Here is a 27,675-nt window from a genome sequence, read left to right as displayed (position 1 = left end):
GTTAGGTGCGACTATGCTAATGGCTTCTACATTCATTTCACACCTCTGTCCCCGTCTGAAAGCAGCCTCCAAATCAAGGCCATGTATCACCATGTGAGAAGATTCACTATTAATATTCTGCACCAGGCCTAATGTGGGTTTAGAGCAGAATGAGCACTCTTTGGATTCTTACTGAAAGACTGAACAAGCGGAGAGTCTGGTTGCGAGAAAAAAAAAAAAAAAAAAAGCACATTAGTAATCCTGCCAGCACACTTTTAAACTGGGTCAGTACCAAACACATTTTGGGTGTGTTACCAGCATCTTGTAGCGCTCTCTTACTACACCAAACTGTGTACAAAACACAATGGTAAAACACAGCCCGCTGCGCTCGTGGAAGTACTTCAAATAACCCTTTTGGAAAATGGAAGAAAAAAAAAAAAACACATGAGACGGAAAAGGGAAGGGAGGGAGAGTTGTGTTTTGACAGACCTGTCACAGTGGTTGCACTTAAAAGGCTTGGCGCCGGTGTGTTTGCGGTAGTGCCTCGTCAGCTCGTCGCTCCGGGCGAATCGCCACTCGCAGCCCTCCCACGAGCACTTGTACGGCTTCTCACCTGGGGGATGAAAAACACATAAGCACCTGTTTGATCGCTGGTGCACCAATCACAGGCTTGTTTGTTGTTTTGCACTCTGGATTGTAGACCCTAAATTTCTTTTAATGCTGTAGATTAGGTAAATGCATCCTGCACTTTTTTTTTTACTTGACCGAAAAGAGAGCAATGTTTAACACGGAGATGGAGAAGCTCCCACCGGTCTCCCATCTTTGCTGAACACGCAAGAAGAGGGTTGAGAGAAGTGAAGCGAGAGAGGAGGAGGAGGAAGGAGGGGAGGATTAGAGGCAAGGTGGATGAGAGAGAGAGGAGGTGAGAAGAGACCAGGAGAGGGGGGGAAAAAAGTGGAGTAGGAGAGAAGTGTTGCAGAAGTGGATTAAGGCAGAGGAGGCTGCAGATATGCCGGCAGGGGAGAGAGAGGAGGGAGGGTGGTGGTGGTGGTGGTGGTGGTGGTGGTGATAATTAGGCCAGTCACATAATGGCAAGGAAGCCACAATCTGCCAGCTGCGTCCACCTCCAAAAGATGTCACCTGCATCAGTCACATCCCATCTGGACCGGTGCTCACGGTTGAATACAGACGCGCTGACCAGCTGAGTGGCTCTGGCACATATATCCATTGAATTAAAAAAAGAAGAAGAAAGAAATCAATGCTGCTTTGTGAAGTCAAGACGAGCGTAAAGACAGTTAGTGGCATTATCTGTACCAGCTGTTGTAAAAACAAGTTTAAAAAAATCATCACTGTGTCCTGTATTTCTAATTAAAGGCCTTTTTTTGCCCCCCACTGGTGTTAAATGTCAAAAAAAAAAATGCAGTTGACACTAAAAATGCACAAGGCAAAAAAAAGCAAATCAGAAAAACAATACAAATCTCTTAACATCTGACCCGCTCGAGCACTTTCTATTAAATATACGGCGGGGCGGGCGTGTTACGGGAAAAAACTCCATTAGCGGGAATGATGTGAGTTTGGGTGGTGAGAAACGGAGGGGCGTTGGGTTACAGCAGTGATGAGGTGATAAATAAACAAGTGAGAAAAAGAGTGACCTCCAGTCTCATGAAACTGACAAAAAAAAAATAAAAACACCACCATGGGTTCGTTTTGACTGATTTGTATTAAAAGAAAAAATCCTCCACTATCATAGATGAAATTAATTTATGTCAGATAAATTGCACACTATATTATCTTCCATCCATCCATGCATGCGTGTCCCCATTGTGGCCATGCATCCCTACATACTGCCTCACTTCCCAGAAGCACCCAAAGCAGCAGGTTTGGGCCATCCGGCTCTGTCCAATGAAATTCCCGGGAGGCAGGGATGCCTGAATGTGTTGCCTAGCAATGGAAGCAAGGGGGCGGGGTGTATCTGTGTGTGTATGTGAGAAGGTGGTGGTGGTGGTGGTGGTGGTGGTAGGGGGTGTAGCGGTGAAACATGAGGAGGCAGTAGTCAGTGCAGCTGGCTGGATCTGGCAACGGCACGCCGCCATGCCACCGGCCAATTACCGAGCACGCTGGCAGAGCACGGAGGCAGTTGCCTAGCGACGGTAACCGTAGAGCTGTACAGGGCAAGAGGCGGGGAGGAGGGAGAAGTGGGGCTGGGGTGGCGATGGTAGTAGTGGTGGTGGTGCAGGAGGAGGAGGAGGAGGAGGAGAGGAGGAGGAGGGGAGGGGAGGGGGCACTAAGAGACCAGAGCCTGCAGCAGTACATAACCACTCAGCTACTGACTCCTCCAACGATACACTGCCCCCGTTGCCTAGCAACAGATCCCCCCCCCCATTCCATCCGCTCTCCTCTCCCTCAAGATGCCCTCGTACAAACAGGCAAGTAGAGCAAGTACACACTATTTTGCAAACACACACTTTCTCTCTCTCTCGCGCACACTTGACTAGAAAGGCCACTTTTAAAATACAATCTGACTGACAGGTTTAAATGGCAATCAGCGGCCCTAATCCACTGGATTAGCCTGAACTCAGCAGCATAATCTGATTATGCTCTGTTACTTTTGGATTACTTTGCCTGTAAAACATATAATGTCGATTATGAAGCTAAGTGGATTATTTGTTCCGATTTTAAAAAGAATCCCGACTGTGGACAGTGCAATTATTTATTCTGCATTATTTAATAAGAGCCTAATTTACTGCCACTCAGAGGGAGAAAAAAAAAAGTAAAAATGCTTCTTTTTTTCTCTCTCCCTCCTCCTCTGCTTTTGATGTTTTTCCCAAATAATCAAATCACATATTTCTCATCCGTAATCTGATAACTGGGTGTTTCCTGAGTCACTGTAATCCCATTATATGTAATCTGTTACTTCCGAACGCAAACGCACGCGCCCTCTCCAGCCTCTCAGGTGCCAGCGTTGGAAGTTAATTACATTCCCTCCATTAGCTGGAGCCGAAGCAGGGCATCTGGGTCTCAGAGGTCATTACAGCGGCTCTCGGAGAACGTTTTATAGGCTTCTAGCACTGCGGGCTTAGAGACGGGGAGGAGAGAGGCATGTTGGGTGAAGAGTGATGAGGGACGGGCGATCAGAGCGGGAGATTTTGTAGGGAGGTTTAGTCAAATGCGGTTCATGAATTCTGGTGGAGTAAAAATAAGAGTTAAGTGTGTGCGTGGTTAAGCACATCATCATATCACTGTTTTAGGGTGTTTGCTTAAAAAAAAAAAAAAACCCAGTCGATGGAAGCATTTGGTGTCACTTCGTCAATATCGCAGCAACTAACCGACAAAGTAGCAGCTATGGGGAATATGTGCAACACCGCCGAGGCACAGAGGGAAAGGAAAGAAGAGCCAGAGAGAGAGAGAGAGAAGAAGAAGAACCCAACAGCCGTCGTGTTTTACCCTGCCCAAAATCTAATTGTACCACTCCTTATCTGCCATAAGCCTATTCACCAAAAAGCTCTACAGGGCACTGTCATTTCAACTCAGCTCGTCTAATTCCAGATTAAATCGCAGCCTTTTCTCCGTCGGTAATTTATGGAAATAACAACTAAGAAAAAGAGGATTTGAGTAATGACATCTTTAAACTTGTCAGGATAATGGCTCAGTGAATGGGGGAGCCTGTGGCACTGCTGTCTTTTTTTTTCTGAAGAGGGTCGCTCTACTGTACCTCCTCCTCCCCCCCTCCACATCCCTGTCTTCTGTCTTCATCTACTCTTTGTTTCACTCCATGTCACTCTCTCTCTCTCTCCTCTTCTTAGCTTTTGTGTTTCCTTTTGTCATCTTACGTCGACATCTCCCCCCCCCCGCCCTTCGTCGCTCTACCTTCCTGGTTTAAATAACAAGACAGATGTTCCTTCTCGCACCTTAAGTGACACTGATAGGCTCGAGGTGGGGGTGGGGAGGGGTTCCTCGAGGAACCGTGCACTTTAAGATGCTGTATGGAGCATATAGTGCCATCATTAAATCGCTATAATTTTTAAACAATTTACTGAAGAGGGGGGGAAAAGAAAGGGCACGCCACATTAGCTGGGAAATGACATTTTGATCTGACAGGGATCGTCCTTGTTTTTACCAGGTGGTGTCATATTATAGTGAATGTTGGTTATCAAGACAATGTTAGCTTCTAAAATTCGAGAATGTGTCTCTGTTTAGTATTAAATATATATGGATCAGCCCCAACTTTAAAACCTAGTAGGGTAGGTTTCGGAAAACAGCACAGTTAGCGTTAAAGCTAATCTAATATTGTGTAGGTCACCCTCAGGGCAACAAAACAGCTCGGATCCATCCACCATTTAAACCTCAGGGGGTGTCCTGTTGGGTCCACCACCAGGATGCTGGCACTAGATTGTTGGGTTCCATCTTGGGAACGCTCGATCAGGTTGAGATCTAAGGAACTGGGAGGCCCGATTACCACTTTAGGCTCTTTGTTGTGCTTTTCTTGTTATTCCTGAGTAGTTTTTGTGGTGTGATGAGGAAATACTGATGCTTTCTGAAGTTTTCCAGCAAAACATCATAGTTTTATACACCTGATCTACCAATTAGTGTATATTTAAATAAACAGCAATCTAACAATGTGACCTTGGGCTCTGAAGAACTAGCTGTGATTGTCCAAATGACGCCCTTGTTGCCCAAAAACTACATTCGTATTCAACTAAACTGCAGTTTCACGCATGTTTTGAAAAAAGTGTTTTTGCTCCCTGAAAGGCAAGATAGGTACATCAGCTAAAGTCCTTTTGCCAAACAGACCAGGTGTTGCATCACATGTTGGGCCATCAGTCTTCTGTTTTTATTTGTTTACTTCTCAGTTTACTGGTTAAGTTTAGGCTCCAAAACTAAGCGGGTAGGTTTAGCCAAACAGCACAGTTTTAGTTAGAATATTTCAAAACGTGTTTGAAGCTTCTTCTTCATTTTTCTTCAGTAAAGCAACAAGATAAATGGCAAAGATGTAATGACGAGAACCATATTTGAGATACTTAACAAACAGAATCCAGGAGTAAATACGTTTACTACTGGATTGTTGTTGAATGGGGGTGTTGTTTTCAGGAGATAGGGCTGTAACTGACTACTTGAATAGACTAATAAAAGCAACCAAGAAATAAAAACGCAGAAAGAAAGCATGTAACCAGCCGACCTACATCACCATCTGCACAACCATTCTAGCTAACAAGTTGCTTCCTTGATACTTTTCCCTATTTGCTGCTCGTTTTGCTCGTCACGCAAGTCAAATGAATCTCCCTTCTAAGTAGAGTCCACGTCTTACAGAGCACCAAACACCAGCATCATGTTCTGGTTCTCATCTGGACACTCAAGATGATTCATCTCTAGTTTGTTTAAGACCTCATGCCCAGCTTTTTTTTTTTTTTTGCTTGTATGGATTTTGTGAGCGGACAGCACCGATGGCACCGTTCTCCCATGAAGCTGGCCCAGTTGGCGTGGAGTTTAATCACAGGGGCTGTAGACACGCCACACTGGGGAAATCAATGATGGCATGTCTGTGCCCTTTGTTCCAGTCAGGCTGATGCCTGCGCACCACGGAGGGTGTGATCACACGTCCGGCATGTTTTCATTATCCTTAACATGCAGAAATTGACAAGTTGACTTTTTTTTTTTTCCAAATTCACACCCCGCACAAAAAAAAAAAATACAAGCGAGCCAGAGCTGGTAAACAAGTCGCATGTCTTTGTTGCACAGCTTTGGCGATCTGTCAACCAAACAGTGGATGGATTTAGATGCCGGGGAGCGCACAAATCTAATATGAGTCGCTGTAACTTGGTTTAGCGTGATGGACGCTCTTTGCTGTATTTCCTCCGGTTAAGTAAAGACTCGTGGCCACACGTCAGATGTCAATATTCATCTCGTTCCACCCCTGAAAGCTTTTCTTCGAGGGGTGGGGGTGGGGGTAGAGACTGAGCCCAATTATTTCCAGCAGAACACTGTTCACACCTTGCCAAACTACTCAGGAGCTAAACACTTCAGCGGTGCTTTATTACCGGACCGAGCCCGCCGATGGCCTCCCTGAGATTATGACGCGCTTTAATTCAAGCATATTTTCCCTGATTTTAAAACCGGTTCCTGCAAAATCAAACCTCAGAAACACTGACCTAGACTTACAGAGGACGGACGGCAGGGCCTGAAATAAAGTGGGGAAATGGCGGCCTATCCAGGTCAATCCATCCATCACTGTGCAGTTACTCAGACGGAGGACAGCTCCCTGACAGAGGTCTGAGTGGTTTGGGATTGAGATGGAGGAGCGGGAGAGTTATAGCTCCTGAACCCTCCCCCGCCTCCTCCTTCCTCCTTCCTTCTTGAGAAGAACCTTGACAAGGAGGACCTGCCCTGGTTTGGCACAGAGAAGTACTTAGGTAGGAAGAGAGGGATAAGAGAAGTGGGCTTTTCTTAAATCATCACATTTTTATCTGTGATATTTCCATATTTCACAGAGGCCTGTTCTGTGATTACAGAAGCCGCTTCCTTATCACCTCCTGTGCATTTTGTACGTGTGTCCAAGAATGTGAAGCAGGTGGATTTTCCTCAATTATCTCAAGTCGGGTTATCAAAGAACTCAGGAGCACTGACTGGTTGGAGGGACGGGTGCAGTGTGAACATAAACCACAGAGAGATCACCGCCGATAGAACTGGTAGAAGGAAAAAAAAAAAAACGTGGTGCTAATCCAAAGAAAAGACAAGAGCCGGATTGGGTTTAATATGAAAAAAGATTTTGATTCGGTTCTGCAACACAGACATGCTACCTATGTCTTGCTCAGCAGCCGTTTAGCTTCAGCATCGAGCCTTTTTAACCTGTCACCAGCAATGAGCGTCAATCACTTTCATTACCGGCAGGTGTATCAAGTTGCTACCTCTGGTGAGAGAGGTGTCCTCAGAAATGGAAATGATCACTTACATCTAAAAACTAACATGCTTGCATCCACAAATCATATTCACATTATGCAACCATGTATGCATTTACAACAATTAATGTAGCTCACGTGAGACGACAGCATTTACCGACTAAGCCGTGCAGAAAAACCCTTTTAATCCCTGAACGTGCAAACTGCAAAATAAAAAAACTAAATTCTGATCGACTCCGTGAGCAAATCCTCTTGTGCTTTGCAAACCTAAAATATCTGATCAACTTTCTTTCCAAACTGCTGATTACAGATTTTTTTTGCATTCCATCTGCTCCATCTGCCACCTTCTTCCACCACTAACAGTGGGAAGAAACACAAACCGAAAAACAACCCTTTTATCAACGAGCTTCTGGCTCATCCTCACCTGTGTGCGTCCTCTGATGGGCTTTTAGGTGGGAGCTCTTGGTGTACACCTTCCTGCAGCCGTTGAATTGGCAGCGGTGGATCCTCTTCTTGTTCTCCGGTAGCTCTCCGACCCCGATCACGCACGCGGCCCCCTCTTCCTCGTCCTTCATCCGGACGGGAAGCGCGTGACCCGCCACCAGCCGGGCCGCGCTGAGCCCCACCTTCCTGGCCACCAGCTTCAAGGTGAGCGTCCCGTCGGCCGAGGCCGTCAGCGTCTGGTTGGGTTTGACGAGGTGCCGGCCCAGTTCTGGCGACGACGGCGGCGTCAGGGAGGTCACGGCGCTCAGCTGAGCCTGGTGGACCCCTTCCATCCCTTCCACGTTTTCCAAACCCTGTCCTTTGGATTTGAGTTCTCTTCTTATCGCGCCGGCGGTGGGGAAGTGCTTCCGTGTGGGGCAGAGTATCACTGGAGGTGGGCTGGGAGGTTCCGGGAGGCTCGGCAGGCTGGGTAGAAGGGCGTCTGACAGCTCCTCTTCTCCGTCCTCCTTCAGATAGGCTGGAGTTAGGAGGCCGTCCAAGTCTTGGTCGAAGAGCTCAGACAGACGCTTGGGCTCCGTCTGCAGATAACGCTCCAGTTCTAGGCAGGTCTGCGAGAGAGAAAACACTCAATTTAGATTCAATTCATTCAAGTTTACACATTTGGACATCTGCACTGAAGATGCCCGTCCTCAGCCTCAAATCCCACTTGACAATTTCAACAGCCATCAGATCATCCAATATGCCTTTACACGCCGCGGAGAGGAAATCTGCATGGTGCCATCCACTCACCCAGTCAGGCAACTTCGCAGCTCTGCCAGCTGTCACATGCACACACGCACAGATAGCCGCCGAGACAGCCAGGATTACCTGGCAACGGCGGCAAGACGGCTGATTAAACTCTGACTGATTGCAAACCGCTGCAGCGCGGAACGAAAGCGAGGCGAGTGGATAGCAGGAGGAGAAGTCCTAAACTGTACAGAACTCCTATCAAACAACATTTTATAGAGCTTTGACAAGCCATGTGTGCACCGGCTTCCGCGGAGCCAAGATAGGAAGATTTATTCAGCTGTAGTTATGGTCTGCTTCATCCCTAATACTCCAAACACCTCTCCCCGCGGAGGGCAAATAAAAGGCTGCATCCCCGATTTGTGTGAACTGGCATCCTGAGAAGTCTATTACTTTGCAGCAAGCTGGTGAGGTTCTAAAGGAAAGAGCGAGGAGAGAAGGGGGGGGAAAAAAAAAGAGACGCTCCATGTCCAAGGATGAAGCTATTATGTTTGAATGGACGGCGCCAGTTTGATCCCAGGGATCGTTGTGTTTCGCTTGTAGCCACTAACCCGTTTTGACAGCTGAGATGGAGGCTAGCAGCTCCACTGGGCGCGTGCTACTCGCCACTTCATTTGTGTGTAAATAGGCACTGACAGACAGAGTAGCTAGTTCCATTATCAGGAATAAGGTTGTACAGACTGAACACATCAGAGACATTTACAATCTTAGAACTCCCCCCTTTTTCTTGTTTGCACCTTCTAAAAATAAAACCTTTTTCTTTTTTGGAGGAGGGGTGTCTGTTGCTAAGGGAGTGCGATTTCTCCTCTAAGTCATTTTCTTCCAGGAATTAAAAAAAAAAAAAAAAAACTCAGAGGATTTGGAGTTTTTTTTTGTGACTGTTTACACTATTTGCATACTGACATCAAATTAAAAAGCTGCCCGAGACCACATCTAAACAGAGGAGTGAAGATAATGTCTCCTCTCTCCACTGCACGCCTACGATTTTTTCTTCTTTTCTGCTTTCAAAAAGAACTTCTATCTAAGAGGTCTTTACTGTTTCCTTGATGACTGCGGCCAATGAGTTGTGAATTAAAGGATTTTTTTTTCTTCTCTCCTCCCCTTTATTCCTTCTTTCAGAGCACAATTAAATATTGAAGCCGCCGAGACATGATGAAGCAAGTCGATGAGCTGCAGAAAAAAAACAAACTGTTCTTTTAACTCCTCCGCCACTCATTTTCACAATTACCACCCTCCTTCTGCCCCTATCAATTGCTTAAAATCAACCTTTTTTTTTTTCTCTCCCCCTTCCCCCTCCTTCATTCTCCTCTTCTCCCAAGGTGAGGACTAATTATACCCTAAAACCAGCCAGTTAAAGGGGACTTTATTCAGCAAAACGCTGAGGCCTGCAAACCTTAGGTGAGCGTGTGCGAGGTAGCGATAGTTCAAGGGAGCGGAAAAGAGGATAGAAACGGATAAGCGAGAGTGGGGTCTGAGTGGAAGGTAAAGGAGGAGGAGGAGGAGGAGGAGGAGGTGAGCGATGGAGGGACAAGGTGAAGGAGGCAGGAGAGAGAGAGAGGGAGACGGAGCGAAGGAAGGTCTTGACTTCATTTTCTCTGTGGGGGGCCGAATCCTTTTTGGAAGTGTGACATTTGGCGTAACAGGATCCTGTCAGCGGGCGAGCCACGGGCCTCACGCACACACACAGTTGAAGGGGTTCGTGCACGCTAAATGTTAGGTTGCGACCCACGGTGATGTAGCGGGGCAACGCGTGCGAGCATTCCCGAATGGAAAGACGAGGTAAGGAGGATGAAAGAGGCTCCAGGTGAGGAGGGAGGAGGCTTATCATGCGCTTCTTTCTTTCCATCTTTCTCCTTCTCTCCCATCACTCCATCACCTCCTCCCTCCTCCTCCCCCAGGTGGTGACATTAACATTGTTAGAGAGAAGGTCATGCAGTTGATCAGCAGTTCCTCTGTGTATGTGTGTGTGTGTGTGGGTGTACGTACTGTATGTGGCGTAATTATGCCACTTTGCATGTGTGCATGCAGATAATTTTGCGAGTGCACGTATGCATAATTACGCCACTCCGTGTGTAATTATGCGCCTCTTGTATGCGTGTTTGTGCGAAACACCTACGCACGTGCATAAACTCATCCACTCGCCGGCCTGAAGTGAACGCCGTGTTTGTGTGTGTGTAGGCAAAAAAAGGGAATCAAGAGCCAAAAGCACAATAGCCAAGATAAAGGAATGCTCACGGCCCTGCTTCAACTCCATTTGGACAAACGCCGATCTGGAGAGCCAACATCAATTGGCTCCGCACAAAGCCAGGGTCCATTTCCTAAAAGGCTTTCGGGATGATTCCTTCATGCGAGCCAAGATAAGCTGAGACAATCCAATGGCTGTTCCGGCAGCATCGCCACCTCCTCCTCCTCCTTCCGAACCGGAGGGAATCGCTGTGGTGGCGTAGGCTGGTGGGGTGACAAGTGCTTCATGCTTCCATATCTCCTGAGTGTAACGGCCACTTTGCTCCTCTCTCGAGCTGCAGAAGTCATCACCTGAAGCTCTTTTTTTTCCTCGTATAATCACATTTCCAATGACTAAGGCCTGTTCACACACGACTGATTCATGAGAACTGCTCACAGCAAAAGAATCCAAACATTATTCTATATAAATGCACCAATAACCAAGTTTTTCTGACAAATTTTCAAAGATGGAAAAAAGGTCGATCAGCTTAATTAGGACGCAGGGGGTGCATAAAACCTACTCTGACCTTTTTGACCATATGTTATGTCATGTAATTGGATTGACCACTAAAACAAATTGATGCTGATTGAAGTGCAGGAGCGAGGCCTATAAAGCAACGTCTGTTTGGTTTTTTGTTGCATCAAATTTTATAAAAGGCTGCGAGTGACCGAATTAATTATCGATATCAAAATAGTTAGGCTAAAGTGCGACTCTGGTTTATGTTACTGCGGTTTTCTCGCAAAAGCAGGAGCTTATTAAAAGCATTCAGCTCATTACTGAGATGATTTTCAGCTGTAGCTTCAGTCGACAATGCAAATAACAGCAAGACATAGATTGAAATCTGCTTTTAGATCTCCCTGGTATCAAGCGTGCACGTTCTTTCTCTATTCATTGTGTGTTTCTTGCAATTAAATAAACTAAATGTGCATCCGATTTGCAGGGGGATTCATGAGAGAACATTTTAACAATTAAACCTGCCACAAAAGCGTCTTCTCATTTCTTTAGCGAACCTTATGTTGCTTGAATGTAGTCATCTTTCCCCTCCTCTCTCTCCTTTTGTAAAAACCAATAAATATTTCAACAACAGCAGCAAAAAAAAAAAGCCAATAAAAATGAAAAGCGACCTGTGGACAAATGCATTTTGTGTTTTTCTGCACGTAGACCAACAAAAAAAAAGAAAAGAAAAAGAGCAGCTCGCGCACAAAGACCCACACACACAGCGAATCACGCATGCAGAACACACCTCAAGTTAGTGAGGCTTAAAATACAGCAGGTGTGACAAATATTCGCTGATCACAAGACACGCTTCTCACAAAGTCAAGCAGGCTGAGAGCTGTGAACCAGACCCTGATTCACTCGCTTCCACTTTTAAGTTAAAAAAAAAAAAAAAAAAGGAAGATAAATCTCCTCCTCCTCCCCTCTTCCAATGGGGCCCCTTTGGCCTGGCAGCTGATCCTCTCCCTCCATCACCTCTCTCCACATTTGGCCCGCGCCAAGCCGCCTGCCATCACCATCAAAGTGCATGCTGCCTCCCAACTGTTAGCACCCCACTACGTCGCTAATAAAAAGCCTGGGTTATAAATATGAACAGAAGAGCATGCATAATGCCCTAAAGGAAGGCCCAAAACACCACTAAACAGATAAATGTAATGGGGTGGATACGGCTCATTAATTTTAGGATGATCGTGTTTAGTTTTTACAGATGCCGTGATAGAGACAAGGTGCCGTGAATAATATTCGGAGCTGATGCTAGCCGGGTTGAAAAGGGCAGGGCTATAAGGGGGCCCTGAGCTGGAGGGGGCGATGCAACACTATTGTTACATGTGTTGGGTTTGGGGGTGAATGTTGTCACATCTTTTCAGAGATGAACCATGATTCCCTGCAGGACCTTTTTTTTTGTCCCCCCTTTTTTTTTTTTGCTTAGAACTAAATCTCGGATAATTAATCTTTGTTAGGCACACAGTTTATGTTCAATCGACTTTTGGAGTTATATAACATGACTCCCAATTTAAAATCAATATACTTGATTAAATTAAATACATTGATTAGAGATCAATGTAGCCTCGCAGCTCATACTGAAACCTGCTTTCTTTTTAATGGCCAGCAGGGGGCGCTTCATTTGGAAAGAGATATCTGATTGTGTAGAAGTGTATGTGAAGTTATTCCCAACATTTTCCCAAAGGGTTCATGATGTTAATCGATGTTCAATACAGCATGGTAGCCATTTAGGTCCCATCTATATGGCTACCTTGCGCCGCACAAATCTTCAAAGTTCTCTGTAACATTCCAAAAAACTAAACGTCCATGACCAAATACCAAACTCCAGCCCCCAAAACGACCATCCACAAACCAACTCCTGACTCTACTGTGGCCATGTGTGCACCATTCGGTTATGTGAGAAGATTGATCCCCTATCATATTTGCTCGTAAGCTGGAGCCAGCAGCTGGGAAACTAAGCTTAGCTTAAAGACGGCCCTTTACAATGTCACCCACAGGTTTCCCTGAAGAGTGGTTTTGAAGCTCATTGTTCCCGTTTTCGAGGTTTGATCAAAGAAGTTGAGCGGAGCTGACGTTGGCCGTGCAAATGTCGAAGGCACCCATCTGTTTTGGAGCTGTTGTAACAGTGAACTTTCCCCACTGTGGGATCAATAAAGTTATCTTTATCTTTATCTTATCTGTCACTTAAGCCAGTTAATTGCACAGAACAGCTGATTTGTGTAAAAATTAACCTCCAATTGTACCAATTCTTGCTGTTAAGTTGGGCATTTTTATATGGGGGTCTATAGTGTTTGAGTCACTTTTTGCGCTGGCCCCAAGTGGTCATCTGAGGAACTGCAGCATCGTTTTGTCTCCTCTAACTTCCAGTAACTGAATAAGCACAATTCCCATTCGCCTTTCTTCATTATGCATATTGTAGCCACACTATTTTGTAGTTTGCACTGACTTTTGATGCAAAACAGCTCGACTGTCAAACCCTATTGTCACCGACATGACACATTAATTATTTGTTTTGGCCATTTTTCATACGTAGCAGCGGTTTGATTACTCATTTTTTTTGTAGAAAGTGAGTAACGTTCATGCCATGGATGAATTAACACAAGCTTCTCCGCAGCTTCTTTTGTTGTTTCGCATTCAGCCGACAGTCTGTGTATTGCTTGTTGCAATGCTTTTTTTATTTAAGCAACGCCATTGGTCACAGAAAATAAGATGGCTTTGGTTTCCATTGGCGCCGTGTGAACGCAATACCACCGCGATATCAGCTCTGATTAAAATCCCTCTGAGAAATTAATCAGAGCTTTACCCCACAGGTACGTAACAATCATATCAGGCCTCGCATCAATATGAAGTCTCGCCGGCAAAAGAACCAAATTGTCTTATCCCCTTCTGATTTCATTTCGATGACACACTGCTTTACCTCACCGACTTTGTTTATTGTCATTTTTTTTTTGTTATTGGTGTTTGTAATTCAGCAACACATTTGGCAGTTTTATTGCAGCAAAAGTTTGGGCGGGCTTTTTCCTGTGTACGCACATATGTGTGTGTGTTTCATCCCGCCACGGTGTGTTATAGGGTTTCTCATTGATCTGGGGGAGCCGGGCCAAGCCATCACTTTGAGGTGACAGCTAAATGACCAGTAGCCCTAGGCAGCGGCCATCTCGCCAACAGCCTTTGTGTGTTTGTGTGTGTGTTTGCATCGCGGCGCCTAATCGATACGAAATGATACCGCGCAGGAGCTCATCAGCAGTGGCCGTCGCAGCTGACAGAGACGGTAATCTATAGCTTCACTGAGCAATACTTACACGACACTCGCCCGCCCCGGCTTGCCCATACAAAACCTCCAAAAAAAAAAAATAAGCACACCCTCGCCTCTAAGCTCCCCTTCGGGGGGTTTCTGCTCCTTCCCTCGCTAAGAAAGCCGGGGCCCCCAGATTTCCAGACTCCTTGGAGAGCAGCAGCATCATCATGAGCGGGAAACCTGCCTACAGGGGCCAAGATAGAGGGGAAGGGCGGGGAGATAGCGCCTCGTTTTTCCTCAGCGCTGATCTGAATAGTCGAAACGCCCCCACGTCGCTGTTATTCTCAATGGAGAGCGCGGCAGGGGGCGCCGGGTTTGGCCAGGAGGGATCTTAGAGCTCCTTATGCCCCGACAGGGATTCGAAGCAGCGACGCGAGGGAGTGACGGAGGGGAGCGGGAGCACAAAGAGAAAGAGGCTAAAGGGGAGAAACAAAGCTAATCTATCTGCCTTTCCCGGAGAGGAGGAGACAGACAGGTGAAAGATGAACAAACAGGCCTCAACTGTGCAAGGAATTCGGGTGGAGGGGAGGATGACGGATGAAGCATCTCGCCACCTGCACATGCATAAGCAAAAAAAAAAAAAACATTACATTGCAGATTAGAGCGGGGGAAAAGAAAGAAAGATATGAAGCTTGAAATGTCACAGACAGCAGACAGGAGTCCTCCTGCTCATTGACTAACAGCTCCATCTCTCCAGGCAGCCAAGCCTCACCTAGCTTCAGATAACGCGCCACGGAAACAGCTTAATTACACACACAGCCTTATCAGGCGACATTAGCCTCACAGTAACAATCAGAGGCGCCGTCAGCCTCTCCGTCAAAGCCTGGCAACGCAGCACCTTGAGGCAGTTTTACACAGCGCGGGCTTCAAGCTGATAACAGACACTGCCAGTTGTTAAATCACAATTTGCTGACAGTGTTTGAGGGAATAATGCGCGTTTGATTGTAAACCTGACACCTCCTTTTTATGCGCAGTCAGTTTTTTTTGTTTGGATGGCCGCGCTAATAGACACTGCGTTCAACTCTGATCGCTTCATTTCAATGGTCAACGTTAATAAAGTTACACGTGGATGAGGCTTGTTTTCCAGGCAAGACACCTTCCTTCCTCCCCAACACATAAGCCCTCAGTTACTGGAGGTTTACACGACACGCCTGCGAGTTTGCGTGTGATCTTCAAAGCACCTTTCATCTAGCAAGGAAAACCACAATGATGGAGCACTCAGCGCGCGAGAAAAAAAAAAAAAAAACCTGGTGACCTCTGCTTAATGGAGCAGAAAGACGTTTTCCCCCGTTGCTTTCTCTGAGCAGACACAACAGAAAGGCACCGGGAACCTCCCCCTTCTGGTTTCACACCACAACACGGACACGACCAACCGGTGGCGACGGGTCCACTCGCCAGCAAGGATGCTCAAAAATAGGAAATCTGACGTCTCCATGGCAACAAAAGAATTTAAATGCTCATTTTGTTAACTGGCACCGAGGTAAGGGATGTAAACGCACGTATTCACCGGCTTCCCAAATGAGATGCTGCGTTTTTTTTCTTGCAAATTGTTTTTTTTTCAGTTGGACGCAATTTGAAGAAGTTGTTTTGAGTTCTAAGAACTGGAGTTGGGCAATTTCCCACTAATTCTACTTCTAAATTGGACAAGTAATCCCAATACACACAACTATGAAATGATAATGAAGTAGCTGCAGCCTTAGATTTCTGACAACAGTTTGGGGAAATATCTGCCTTTTTTGTTGTTTTTTTGTGAGTTTTGTATTCTCCAAATCACTGCAGGATCTGAACTCATTACAGTGGACCGTCAATAAAGATGGACGAACCCTTCATTACTCATCGGTTTTCTAAAGAGAGGTGTTGAAGCGTCACCCATCTGAACTTCAGGTTAATCCACAATCCTTAATGATGCACAACTCTGAACCTCAATACAGTTTAAACATGGATAAATTAGCCACAGAGACCAAAATATTTTTAATATCAGGCTGTCAGCTTGTTTATTTCAGGCGTAAAGTTGGGTATTTTAACATGGGGGTTAATGGGGATTGACTCGCTTTTAGAGTCAGCCTCTAGTGGCCGTTCGAGGAACTGCAATTTTGGTTCAAATCATTCAACTATAAAAACACAACTTGCCATTTTTGTACTTCCTTTACACATTTTTGTACAAATAATAGAAGTGTCACAATTGACGATGATTGTGAAACTTAAAAAAAAACAAAAAAATCATGTTAATATATAGTCTGTCTCTAAGTGTGGCCTTGCGATGGACTGGCGACCTGTCCAGGGTGTCCCCTGCCTTCGCCCTAAGTCGGGATAGACTCCAGCCCCCCCGCGACCCTCGTGAGGATTAAGCGGTGTATAGATAATGCATGGATGTTAATATATATCATGCTCATTGATACACATATGATGATATTGGAAAGATTCCAATTCTGGCAGTAAGTATTGCACCTTAACGAAGGTTGCAACCTGCCATAAAATGTAGACACACAGTGACGAGGTAGCTAGCAATTACCACAACGCGTGGCTACTCCTGCCATGAAAACCACATCAGATTCAAGATGTAAGCGAGACAACCTGCTCAAAACAACATTCTTTTTTTTTTCCTCCAGTATTTCTACAATAAACAACTGCCTTCACATTCGGATAATCCTTCTTTTCCGCGCAGACAAAGCGACGCGAGCGTCCTCGAATCGCTGAAAGTAGCTCGACAAGTAAACAAGATCGAACTCGCGACGATCCGCCGACCTTGAGAGCGATACGGGCGTTATTAAGAGGTCTTAGGCTCGGGGATACAACAAGTGTACCGCACATAAAGACCTCTGCTGCTCCATCTAAATAGCTTGTGACAAAGTGTGGAAAATGTCTTTGTTCTGGTATTAAGTCGGGGATAGAAGAGGTGAGGGTGAAACAGGATACAGACGGAGAGAAGAGAAGAGAAGAGAAGAGAAGAGAAGAGAAGAGAAGAGAAGAGAAGAGAAGAGAAGAGAAGAGGCATCTCGAGACTGAAGAAGATGAATGATGGAGAAGAGGATGAGATGGAAAGAGGAGAATAGCGGGGCATGGAGGATGGGGAGGGAGGTATAATCCCAGTGACTAGAGCCGTGTTGCACTCGCCGGGGAGGGGAACTCTGTCTCTCTTTAACTGGATTTGGGTGAGCTGCTGTTTATCGGCGTATGAGTCGCCAAGCGCTCCCTCTCAGCTGTCAAAACCATCCTAATCTAATCAGGAGACATTTCAGCCATTTCCTATCAACACGGCAGAGCGCATGTTGGCGCGCTCATGTGTGCGGATGAACATATATATATGTGTGTGTGTGGGGGTTCGTGGATGGAGGGGGTCGGCAACAACAGTGGTTTTACACCGGGGTTAGCAGCTTGCAGCAGGATTTGGGGAGTCTGCGGCTCCGGATGTTGGGACCCCATTGTGTGCGGCAGCCTGGCTAATCTTCATTACCGCACACAATGACGGGGCAAGAGAATGGGGCCTTGGCTGGAAAAGGCACGGAGAAACAAAAGAGCGGCGAGCAGCGAAAGAGAACGAGAGGGGAGGAGGAGGAGGGCCGAGAATAACAGAGGGGATAGGAGAGAGAGAGAGAGAGAGAGGGGAGAGATAAAGGGAACAGTGAAGCGGAAAAACTCTGCTTCCTCCTCATACAGTGCCAGTCAGAAAGGGCCGCTCGGCACCCCAATCACGTCCGCAAACCATGAAGTGGCGCCGTGCCCACACTGATAAGACCCGGTTCATTCATACATGCTTCTGAATAAGAAGCCACCTTTTTTTTATAATTGTCTGTGTTTACCCTTCTTCTTGTGTAACAATCGGGGAAACAGTTTCAGGCTTTGTCACCGGGGTTAGCGAAGAAGTCAAGAAAACAAGCACGGATGCAGGTCAGTGGTACGTTCTCACAAGGCCGAGGTGGATTAAGCTCCAGGGTTGCGTTGGGAATCTGTGCAGTTACGCAAGAGCGTGTACACGCCGGTGACTTCACATGCGCAAACAGGAGGTGGGGCGCTGTCGTTCTGTCTTTATTTTCCGCGGCGATGCTTTCAAAACAAACCTGAGCGACAAAGATTAGCACAAGCTGCTTAAAATATTGAAAGACGTCTCCTCGCCGCCGCCGCTGCCGCCACTACTGCTGCTGCTGTGGGCTCTCCTCCAAGAGATAGCGTGGAGAGAGAGAGCGAGGGGAGACAGCGAGTTGTATGGTGATGGGCGGAGGCAAGCGCAGCAGGCTGAACCCATTCACCCCGCGGTGCAGAGCAGTTGGCTTTTCAGCGGGACGCGCGAGGACTTTTCACCCCAATTTCATCCTGACAATGCGCGGCTGCTCAGGGGAGACGGGAGGAGGGCGCTTAGACGCTTTAAGAAAGGTGTTAGGAACTCATCGACTCTGGCCTTCGGGTCTCGACTCGCGTCCCACAAATAGGGCTTACGGTTCGGAAAAGTGGGCGATTACAGGGCAAAGGGGAAAGCCCCCGAATAAGAGCCGCCGTAAGATTCGGGGTCAAAGTTTAGGAGGCTGGCAAATTAACGCGCTTTAAATTAATGGGAGGTCGCGACAGTTACAGCGTGTGTTTATGTGCACCACCTGCTCTGCTGAATATTCTTCTTCTTCCAATTACAAACACACATAAACTCTTCTCTTTCTTGCTGACACGCACGCACACACACCGATGAAAATTATTGATGTGCTCTCTTATAAAACAGTGGCTGCTCCCTAAAGTATTCCTGGCAACATCACAGGCCGAAAATAGCTGCCGACCCAAATAACTTCCCCCGCCGGAACGAAGACGGAGCCAGACCACAGCCACCGGCGACTGGCTTTACTAATTGGCATCATTTTACAATGAAATAATATCTGGGGCAATAGACTGAATAACACATAGCGGTAAACTGGAAAGCAGGAGGATGTCTGGGAGGGGAGCGAGGGTTGGGCGGAGGGTGGGGATGCCTTCTTGTTAGCATAAGTTATCAAATTCTCTTCCCTGAAAATAGGCACGAGGGGGGTATTGGGGAGTGAAACATTTATGTGACACCATAGTTAAACCGGGACGGGGTACATCGACAGCAGGATGCTTTTAAGTCGATTTGTACAACAGATCCCCCTCGTGTGGATTATTTGTTTTTTATTGATTTAGCATTGAATATTTGAATTTCCTGCGTTTAGCGAGAGGAGACGGAAGCATATTAAATGAAGTAACAGCATGAGGTGTTCCTCGTTTTGTCGCAAAGCCCTTAAGGAGTAACACAAATCAACACACATCTAAAAAAAATACTGATGATTCTTCAATGCAAAACAACGTTAGTTTAATTTGTTCTCAGTGTATTCAAATTATTGCATTAACCTCTTCTAGTTAGCATCATCGCCGGTTTGTTTGCCTGTTTGTCAGCAGGATTGCACAAAAACTACCCGGCGGATTTTGAGGTGCAACGCGGACAAACGAACGCTCAGTTTGATTCAAGAGGTATTTGTAGGATGCATTAGCAAGAGGTCCCTCCAAGTGTCATTCTAGTTATAAATGGGAATCCAATTAAAAAATGTGTACTCCGCCGGGACGTTTCCACTTGTTTGGGAAGCTAATGTCTACTTTTTAGCGCTCCAATACAGACTAAATGAGCTTTTCCATATTCTACTCCCATAAACTTCACATTCAAGGAAGAAAAACAAACTATTTCTGCAACTCAGGCCCGTTTGAAATGACCCGTCAAAAGTTTAGTCCAACATCACCGTAAGACGCTCACATGCGAGCGCTTACGGGAGGAATGAGGGGGAAAGGGCGGAAGGCATAAACACAGATGTCTTTTGGCAGCCTAAATCTTAATTAGCACCAGGAGATTCATCTAATCAAAGGGTTGCCAGCCCATCATTAAGGCTAAAACACACACTGCTCCCCTCACATACCAGAACAGAACAATGGGAAACAGAGGTACGCTGTCATGCTGATGAATGGCTCTTCCCACAGGTCTCATTAAATCACAGAAGGGCACTTCCCAGGCCGTTGGAAGAGTTAAGCAGGGTGCAAAAATCTTCTCACCCCCTCTGCCTGTCTTCTTTGACATTTATACAGCATTTTTTTTTTTTTTTTTTTACTAAGCAGACATGTTAAAATAATATTTTTCGTCGTGGAAAAACTGCGCTTTCAGGCTTTGACATGTAGGCTAATCCCAATTCAAGCTGAATCTGTCTGGTTTCGAGGATACAAGTCGTATCTTTTTCAGACAACTCAACCCTGCAGGGGCTTGGAATGACTGAAACTACATGACGCACCCAGTTGGCTCCACATATCAGTGTCTTTAGGGTAATTTGGGACTCGGTTTAATCTTCCAGCGAATTTAGCATCAGCTGCTGACAATGGAAAACAGTCTTTATCTATTTCTGACCACCCATCTGAGTCCTCACCCCTGGTTCTCGAGCTGCCAAGACCGCAACTCTAAAAATTTAGCAGCTTTGAGAAAGTGGATTGCTGAAAAGGGTGGATAACAGAGAAACAAATACAATCGGGGAGGGTTGGTGGAGGTGGAGGGGGGGGTAGATTGAAGCTTAATCTCATAAAAGAGATGAGAACGATAAAAGACGGAGCAGGATGAGACAGAAATACAATAAAAGGGAGATGAAGGTAAGAAAGAGTGATGAAAGAAGAAAGCGAGCAATCTTTGGAGGAAAGGTAGATGAGTAGATGCAGAGAGGGAGATAGTGACAGATGAAACGCTGTGGCCGACCAGCCCGACAGCTTTGGAGCGGTGAGCCGTGGCAGGTGGAAACGCAACACAAACTGGCTTTGCGTGTTGGACCACCGACACACATGTGACTGACTTACAAGGAGACACTGAAATCTCCGGAGCTTACGCAACACAGCCGAGAGCCGATAACCGGACGCCCCACCTCGAGCATCCTTTAAAAGGAGTTTTACGAACTCCTAAAAAAAGTCAACAAGGCCCGATCTCCACCAGTGACTGTCTGGCTTTATAAACTATCCAACCGGTTTCAGGCAGCGTCACGTCCTTGCGGCTGTCACCGCCGAGAGCTTAGGGCCGTGATTGATGACTGGCTTCGATGACAACAACAAGCAGCGGTGTTTACTCAGGGCAAATTGCCCTTGTCTCTCTCCCCTTTCCATCTCTTTCCCCCCCCGCCCCAACTGTCTCTCGGTCTTTGGAGAGAGATGGTCCACATGGCTGGATCTGTGGTTTCTGGATGGCTAGGAGTCCCTCGGGGTGGGATTAGCCTTCCAGACTGACAGCTAAACAAACAAATAGGCCAAAGCTGCTCTTCCTGCTTGCCAAGGCTGCCTAGCAACAGGTAGGCAGGAAGATGGGATGCAACGCTTCGTATGTCACAGTCAATTATGGCTGCAAAATGCCTGGACATAGTGTGAATGTGCGGTCGTCGTTGAAGCCAATGGACGTCCAGATACGCCGGCCAATAATCAAGAGCACGACTCGGAGCCTTTGCGTGTTCGGGGCCTTCTTGCGTCGAGTTAAACACGTCAAACACAAGGTGAAATTTCACTCTCATCGGGTTCAGCTAATTACAACAATGTCAAATGTGCCAACAGCTACATGGCAGCATTAGCAACAATGATGGATCACTTATTTCCAACAACAGCTGGCATTATTTTTGATGCAGCTGATATAAAAGCGGCACTTCAGACGCAGGTAGCAGCAAAATGAGAATCAAACAGCCGATGATAACAAGCGGTCCTTGTCATTTTTTTAGGCTTTTTTGCGGTATTTGAAAAGTCTTCAGGTCTTTATGCTAAGCTCAGCTAACTGCTTCAGGTTTCACACTATCGTCAAACCCTTCACAAAACTATCCAGTTAAACCGATTACAGATGTGATAAATAGTCAGATGTGCTAAAATCTCCGGTAGATTCATTTCAGCTCCTCTCAAATGTGGAGCAAACTTTATTAAAAATAAAATAAATGCTGCTTTTTGTATCTTTTTTGCCTTTTAGTCACGACGTGCTTTGTGGCTCCTTTATTAAGCTTAAGATTTTGATTGCATAACTCTCCTGAATTCAACTTTTTTTTGTTGAAGAGAAACCGACTTTAAACCAGGGTTAGAGCAGGGCGAATCAAGCGAGGCGACTCGTCCAAACCTCCAGAATTCGAGAGAGAGAGCAACAGTCATGAGATAAAGAGAGAGAGAGAGAGAGAGGGTGGTGATTCCAAAGCATAAAACAAGTGTCTGAGACTTCTCTTCCTTCTCCGCCTTTCTCTTTTCTCCCCCCGCGGTTGCCAAGCCGGATGGCAGCAGCGAAGCATGTCGGATCACTGTAAGGTGCTGTAACGGCTTCCCGATTTCGCCTCAAATGATGTGAAAGTCATTGCCAAGCCATGTGTGCTGGCGTGAGGCGAAAAAAATGACTGGCTCCTCTTCTCACTGTTAATCAAACCTGGGGTGGCAGAGCGTTTCACAGACGGAAGCCATACATAAAGATGTGCTTGTTCACCACTCTCCCTCCCCCTCCTGTCCTCACTGCCTTTTCTTTTTTTTTTTTTTCCTCTCTCCTCTCCTACACCACCTCCTCTGCCTCTCCGATGGGCCAGTCACCGGAGCGTCAGACAAATGAATACTTCCTCGGCCGTCCTCTCTTTCATCAGCGCTTCCCAACCTTTTCATCAATGCCCATAAAGCAGTAGCCGACACCTATCACCGCCGATCGCCTCTCGGCTCCCTGAGTGATGAGACGGAGGTGGCAGAGTTCACTAAGCGCTCTTATAACAGAATGGATGTTACTGGGTCAGGGGGTCGCTCGCACATCTCATTACACAACGTACACACGAACCGCCGGCTCGCGACGGCGCGTGCAGAAAACACATCCCGTGATCTCCAGAGAGAGAGCGTCCTATATGTAATGAAATTCCCAGCCTCCAACGTGCATCACAACCTCTGGAGGCTGAAATAAAGGTAGAATCTCAAATTAAACACATGCATTCCTAGAAAACAGCAAGCACCGCCTTGTTAACATAACTGCTTCTGCTCCAAATTGAGTTTTTTTTTGCTGCTCCGGCTCATTTATCTGTTTGTACTAATTAGCCGAACTTTTTTTTTTAATACCGATAAACAGACCCCATTCTCGGAATCGAGTAATAACCTTGTGGCTGCGAACACTTTAAAGGAGTCCGGCAGAGACGCGGAATCGTGCAGCGACGCACAAAGCCTTCCTTTCATGCCTCGGTGCGTCACAGGCCAGGCCATGTCAAATACATTCTACGTGGCATCCATCTTCAAGATGTTCTGACCGCTATCGGGTTAGAGGCGAGCAAAACAGCACCGTGAAGAATCAATTCCACGCCGAGACATCTGAGCGTCATGAGGCGAGGGAAAAGGTTTCGTTCAAACAGGTCTAAGATGTCACCTAAGCTAAAAGACAATTAACACATGTGGAGGGGGAGGGTTTACTTCCTTTGGAGAAACTTCAGGAATCCCACACATCTCATACTTAAAAGCTGATGTGACATTTTAATAAAGCAACATGCCTGCGACGCAAACGCCACCAGGACCTCTTTGGAGACAAATAAGATTAAGCCCCAGTTTGTCCTTCCTCCGCCTGCTCGCCGAATGCTAAACTGCGCCCGTTACAGGATTGATTTAATTTTAATTTGCATAAAATTACATCCAAGCAGCAGCCAGTAAAAGGTCGCAGGGAACAGATGTGTTTTAAAACTGGTTAGTGTACTTCTGCTTCCTACCAAGACAGCGAATACGTGACTCTTAACATCTCCGGCGAAGCAAAGTCGGGCAAAACTTGGGGGAAGCGTTGCTACCTGGCAGCGGGAAGTGGGGGAGAGGAAAACGCACACAAGTCCTGAGCTTACACAACCAAACCCTGCAGAGATCAAAAATCCATACTGTGCTAATTCTATAAGAAGGAGGCAGGAGGAAAGCGAGAAAAAAAAAAAAAAGGGAGGAACAAGGGATGGAGATGGAGGAAGACAGGAAGGAGGGGGCCGGTTGGCTGCGCTCCCCAGCATGCCTTCTGTGTGTGTGAGAAAGCAGCTGTGGCCTACTGAGGATTACATAACATACTGAGACACATATGCACCGGTGTGCACATACGCAGACATGCACCGGGGCTGCATATAGACGCAATATGGATGTTCGCCGCTCTCCTGCAAAGTCTCTCAATCGTGTTGTCTCTAGAGAAGACGTACGTTCCCCTGGTCTTTCCCTCGGAGGCCTCTCGGTCAAAATGCAAAATGACTCCCATCTATCTGCTACTTCTTCCTCACGAGGACACCCTACAATCTCTGTGTGTCACTCCTGGGAGGAGGTTCAAACCCGCCGGACTGTGAAATGCAAAACCCTGCAGTGGGGAGAATGTGCGTGCTCGGCAACTTCCTCCACCTTCCCCCCGCCTCGACCCTCCAGACGGAGTTGCCGCCGATGCCGCCGCCGCCGCCACCTAAGAAATGTGCGTGTTATTGAGTCGGGAGCGGGATGTAAGTGGATGCATCTGAGGGCTTGCATTCGGAGTGCCATGCCGCTCTTTCCGCATTTAGAAAGACCTTGTGCAGTGAGTCCACATATAGAAACCCTTAATGCACCGTGCGACAACATACAGACATTTCGCTTGGGTAGGCATCAGGCACTCAGTCTACATGTGTGCAAACCCCCTCTGGGATAATATATGTGCTGGAGGGTATGGAGGTCAATGACAGACAGCCATCGGTGGTGTCCCGTTACATCCTCCCCATCAGGGTCAAGTGCTGTGGATGAGGAGCGCGTCATCAGCCGAAGGCATCACATCAGCCGTGAAACTCGATCCAGATGTTTTGTCTTTTGCATTTCACTCGCGAAGACACCGATAAAATATTCCACGATAAAGCCAAACGAGCTTCTTTCCCTGAGCCAGTTTACAAAAAGAGCATAACAAGCACGACCATAACAAGCGTTTGCAGCCAAGATAACGAGCCATATTTGTTGGTGGGGAAGATGCAAAAAAAAAAAAACACAACACGTGTAAGTCTTTGAGCGAAACTGGGTTCCACAAATAATGAGTAAGTTTTGACCAGCGTTGCTTGTTCCAAATCCAGCTCAGCCCGGCTGCTTGTTCCAACTCTGAGCAACCGACTGTACTGGGATTTGGAAGCGAGACAGCACAGTTCAGTTTGGCACTATTAGGTTCAATAATGGAACAAATAGCGGCCTCAAATGTACCATCTGCAGACCTCCAAAACACTTTACTCCTTTTTCTTCTCCCCATCCCCCTATAACCCGCCTGAATCATGCCTCGCAGACACCAACAGGGGACACAGTCATCATTCTTGCCATCGCATCTCAGGGACCCATTTAGGGGCCGACTACAACAGCCTCCTATCTCGCCATCAGACCCCATAAAAGCATCAAATTCTAAATTGTGCCTGGAATACAGAGGGGACTGCTCAAACCGCGGGTCCTCGGCTGGAGACAAAGCTTTTAAGGCGAGCCACAGCTCATAATTCCTGTATTCAGGAGCGTTTCGGTGGCGTCTTCATGCCGCTACAATGAACACAAGGATTGCTTTTTGCCAAGAACATCTCTGCGCCGCGTGGACGGAGAGGGGCTTTCAAAAGTGTGTGGCAAGTCATAATCCATGTGCTCATAAAGGATGCAGTTGTTTACTCCGGTGATTTGTAACGCAGTGAGCTGGTGGAGGGAGTGCTTTTGAATTAGGACCTTATTTTTGATTCCTGTTTTTAAAAAAGTGACTGAAGGTGCATGTCAGCTTGCATGTTCAGGGATGCAGATGTCATCAGGCAAGAAACCTGTGACGTTTCTTCCAAGACTTTATCTGCAAAATCATGTAAGAATTACATTAAACGGTGCCCAGGTTGCACTCTGTGCAGCTGCTACATGACACCACATGTCTGCTCGGCAAACTAAAGCCTCCAACATTTAACTTCCAAGCTTTTCTTTAATTCCAAAATGGATGCTGCTGTCTTGGTGGCTGCAAACAATCATCCCAGTGTAAGAAAAAAACTGAGCTTTCCCAGCCTTTTTGCCTACACATGCAGCTCTCTCTCCCTCTCTTACATTTGCATTAGGTATTGATTTTGATATGCAGGCTGTGGGTGAGAAACAGCAGAGAGACACGCGCTGCATATGGTACACGTAGGCCCATGCAATTTAAAATCCACTGACAGTCAAGGCAGGGAGTTGGAGACTTGTTATGAAAAGATGCGTCGGTGGCTAACAGTAGGATGCCAATTAGGCTGCTTGGCCACAACGAATGGATCCACGGTCACGCACCGGTTTCTCTCTCTCTCTCTCTCTCTCTCTCTCTCTCTTTCTCCCCCTGTCACTCCTATTCCTCCTCCTCCCCCCTTCTCTTACGCATGGAGCAGAGAAGTGGGGAAAAAGCTCCTATTTCATGAACAATACCAGCATCAAATTTCCATGCAATGATTTTTTTCCCCCTCCTCTCTCTCCCCCCCCTCCTCCGGTCAGTCAAGTGCAGCATGGAAAGCATCATTTCCAGCAGCAGCAGCAGCAATGCAGGTGGTCCAATGGCTGCGTGGTCCTTATTTGGACACGAAAGAGGAAAGTAGGAGGGTTGTTTTGAGGGGAAGATGCTGGTCCTGTGCATGACAGGTGAAACTATACTGACACAGTGGAGGAATAATAATGAGAAATCCGTGTTTCTTATATAAAACTGCAGCTTTTACGCATTTTTACGCCAGAAAAATGACAAAATGGAGCATTTCTTCTACAAAAAGTATCACATTTGCAGTTTAAAATGCCACATCCAGCTTAAACAAAACCATTTAGTTAAACACCAGAAAAGACAAATGGGATTTAGGAATATCTAAGAGCAGGAGCGATTCTGTCAAGTGCCGGCGCATCTCCCTCCCCATGCATCCATCGCCATGTGGCCGCGTGGATCCCCGTGCTTTATATCTCCTCCACTGAACTTGGATGAAGGAAGAGGTGGGGAGGGGGTGGAATGTGGATGCGAATATGCACATGACAGTTTTTCTCTTCCTGCTCTTCCCTCGTACATATTTTTTTCTTACTCCTGCATTTAAAGATGGAACAAAGCCAGACATGTTAGGATATGTATAATGAATAAGAGAGGGGACTTCTCTGCATGCAGGGGGGTTCACAACTCAATAATCTCAGGGATGCATATGTATTATTCACGACCAGTTCAGTCTCTATTATGAGATTCGGATCTCCATCTTCCCCAAATCGCATTTGACAGCTTTATTACGCACCGGCGTGCGTTCGCATCATATCCACTTTGCCATCTCTCGGAAAATTGTCAGATATATGAGTGATAGGAAGCTTTTCGCCTCCTCGTTTCTGCCCGAACTACACAGAGCCACGCTTTTGGGGGGGGGGGAGGAAAAGTTGACGCCTGCATCCCGAGCGCATGTGACTACAAATCAGCGAGCGGACCGCGTTAGGTGAAAGCCGGGGTGAGGAGGGATGTGCAGCGGCTGGATTTGAAAGTTGAGACGTACCTGCTGCCAGTTTTCCTCCAGCGAAGGCATGGCAGAGAAGTAGCCGGTGTCGTGAACGAGCTGAAGTTCCTGAAAGATACTGTGGTTCGCCAAGACATCCAT

General features: G+C 46.7%; 1 protein-coding gene across 1 annotated transcript; it reads right to left on the bottom strand.

Moving 5' to 3' along the window:
• Positions 1-468: 468 nt before the first annotated feature.
• Positions 469-27,675, bottom strand: LOC103373401 (Krueppel-like factor 7; the record flags this gene model as incomplete). The annotated part of the gene is made up of 3 exons (XM_008303279.1): positions 27,574-27,675; positions 7,297-7,924; positions 469-592 (listed from the first exon to the last, which is right to left on the bottom strand). Coding segments are annotated over exons 1-3 (854 nt in total), but the record flags the coding sequence as incomplete, so codon positions are not given.

This window comes from Stegastes partitus, unplaced genomic scaffold (assembly GCF_000690725.1).
Source record: "Stegastes partitus isolate 25-593 unplaced genomic scaffold, Stegastes_partitus-1.0.2 Scaffold1970, whole genome shotgun sequence".
Lineage (NCBI taxonomy): Eukaryota > Metazoa > Chordata > Actinopteri > Pomacentridae > Stegastes > Stegastes partitus.
Note: the sequence above shows the minus strand (reverse complement) of the source record. Positions and strands in the feature narration are given on the sequence as shown.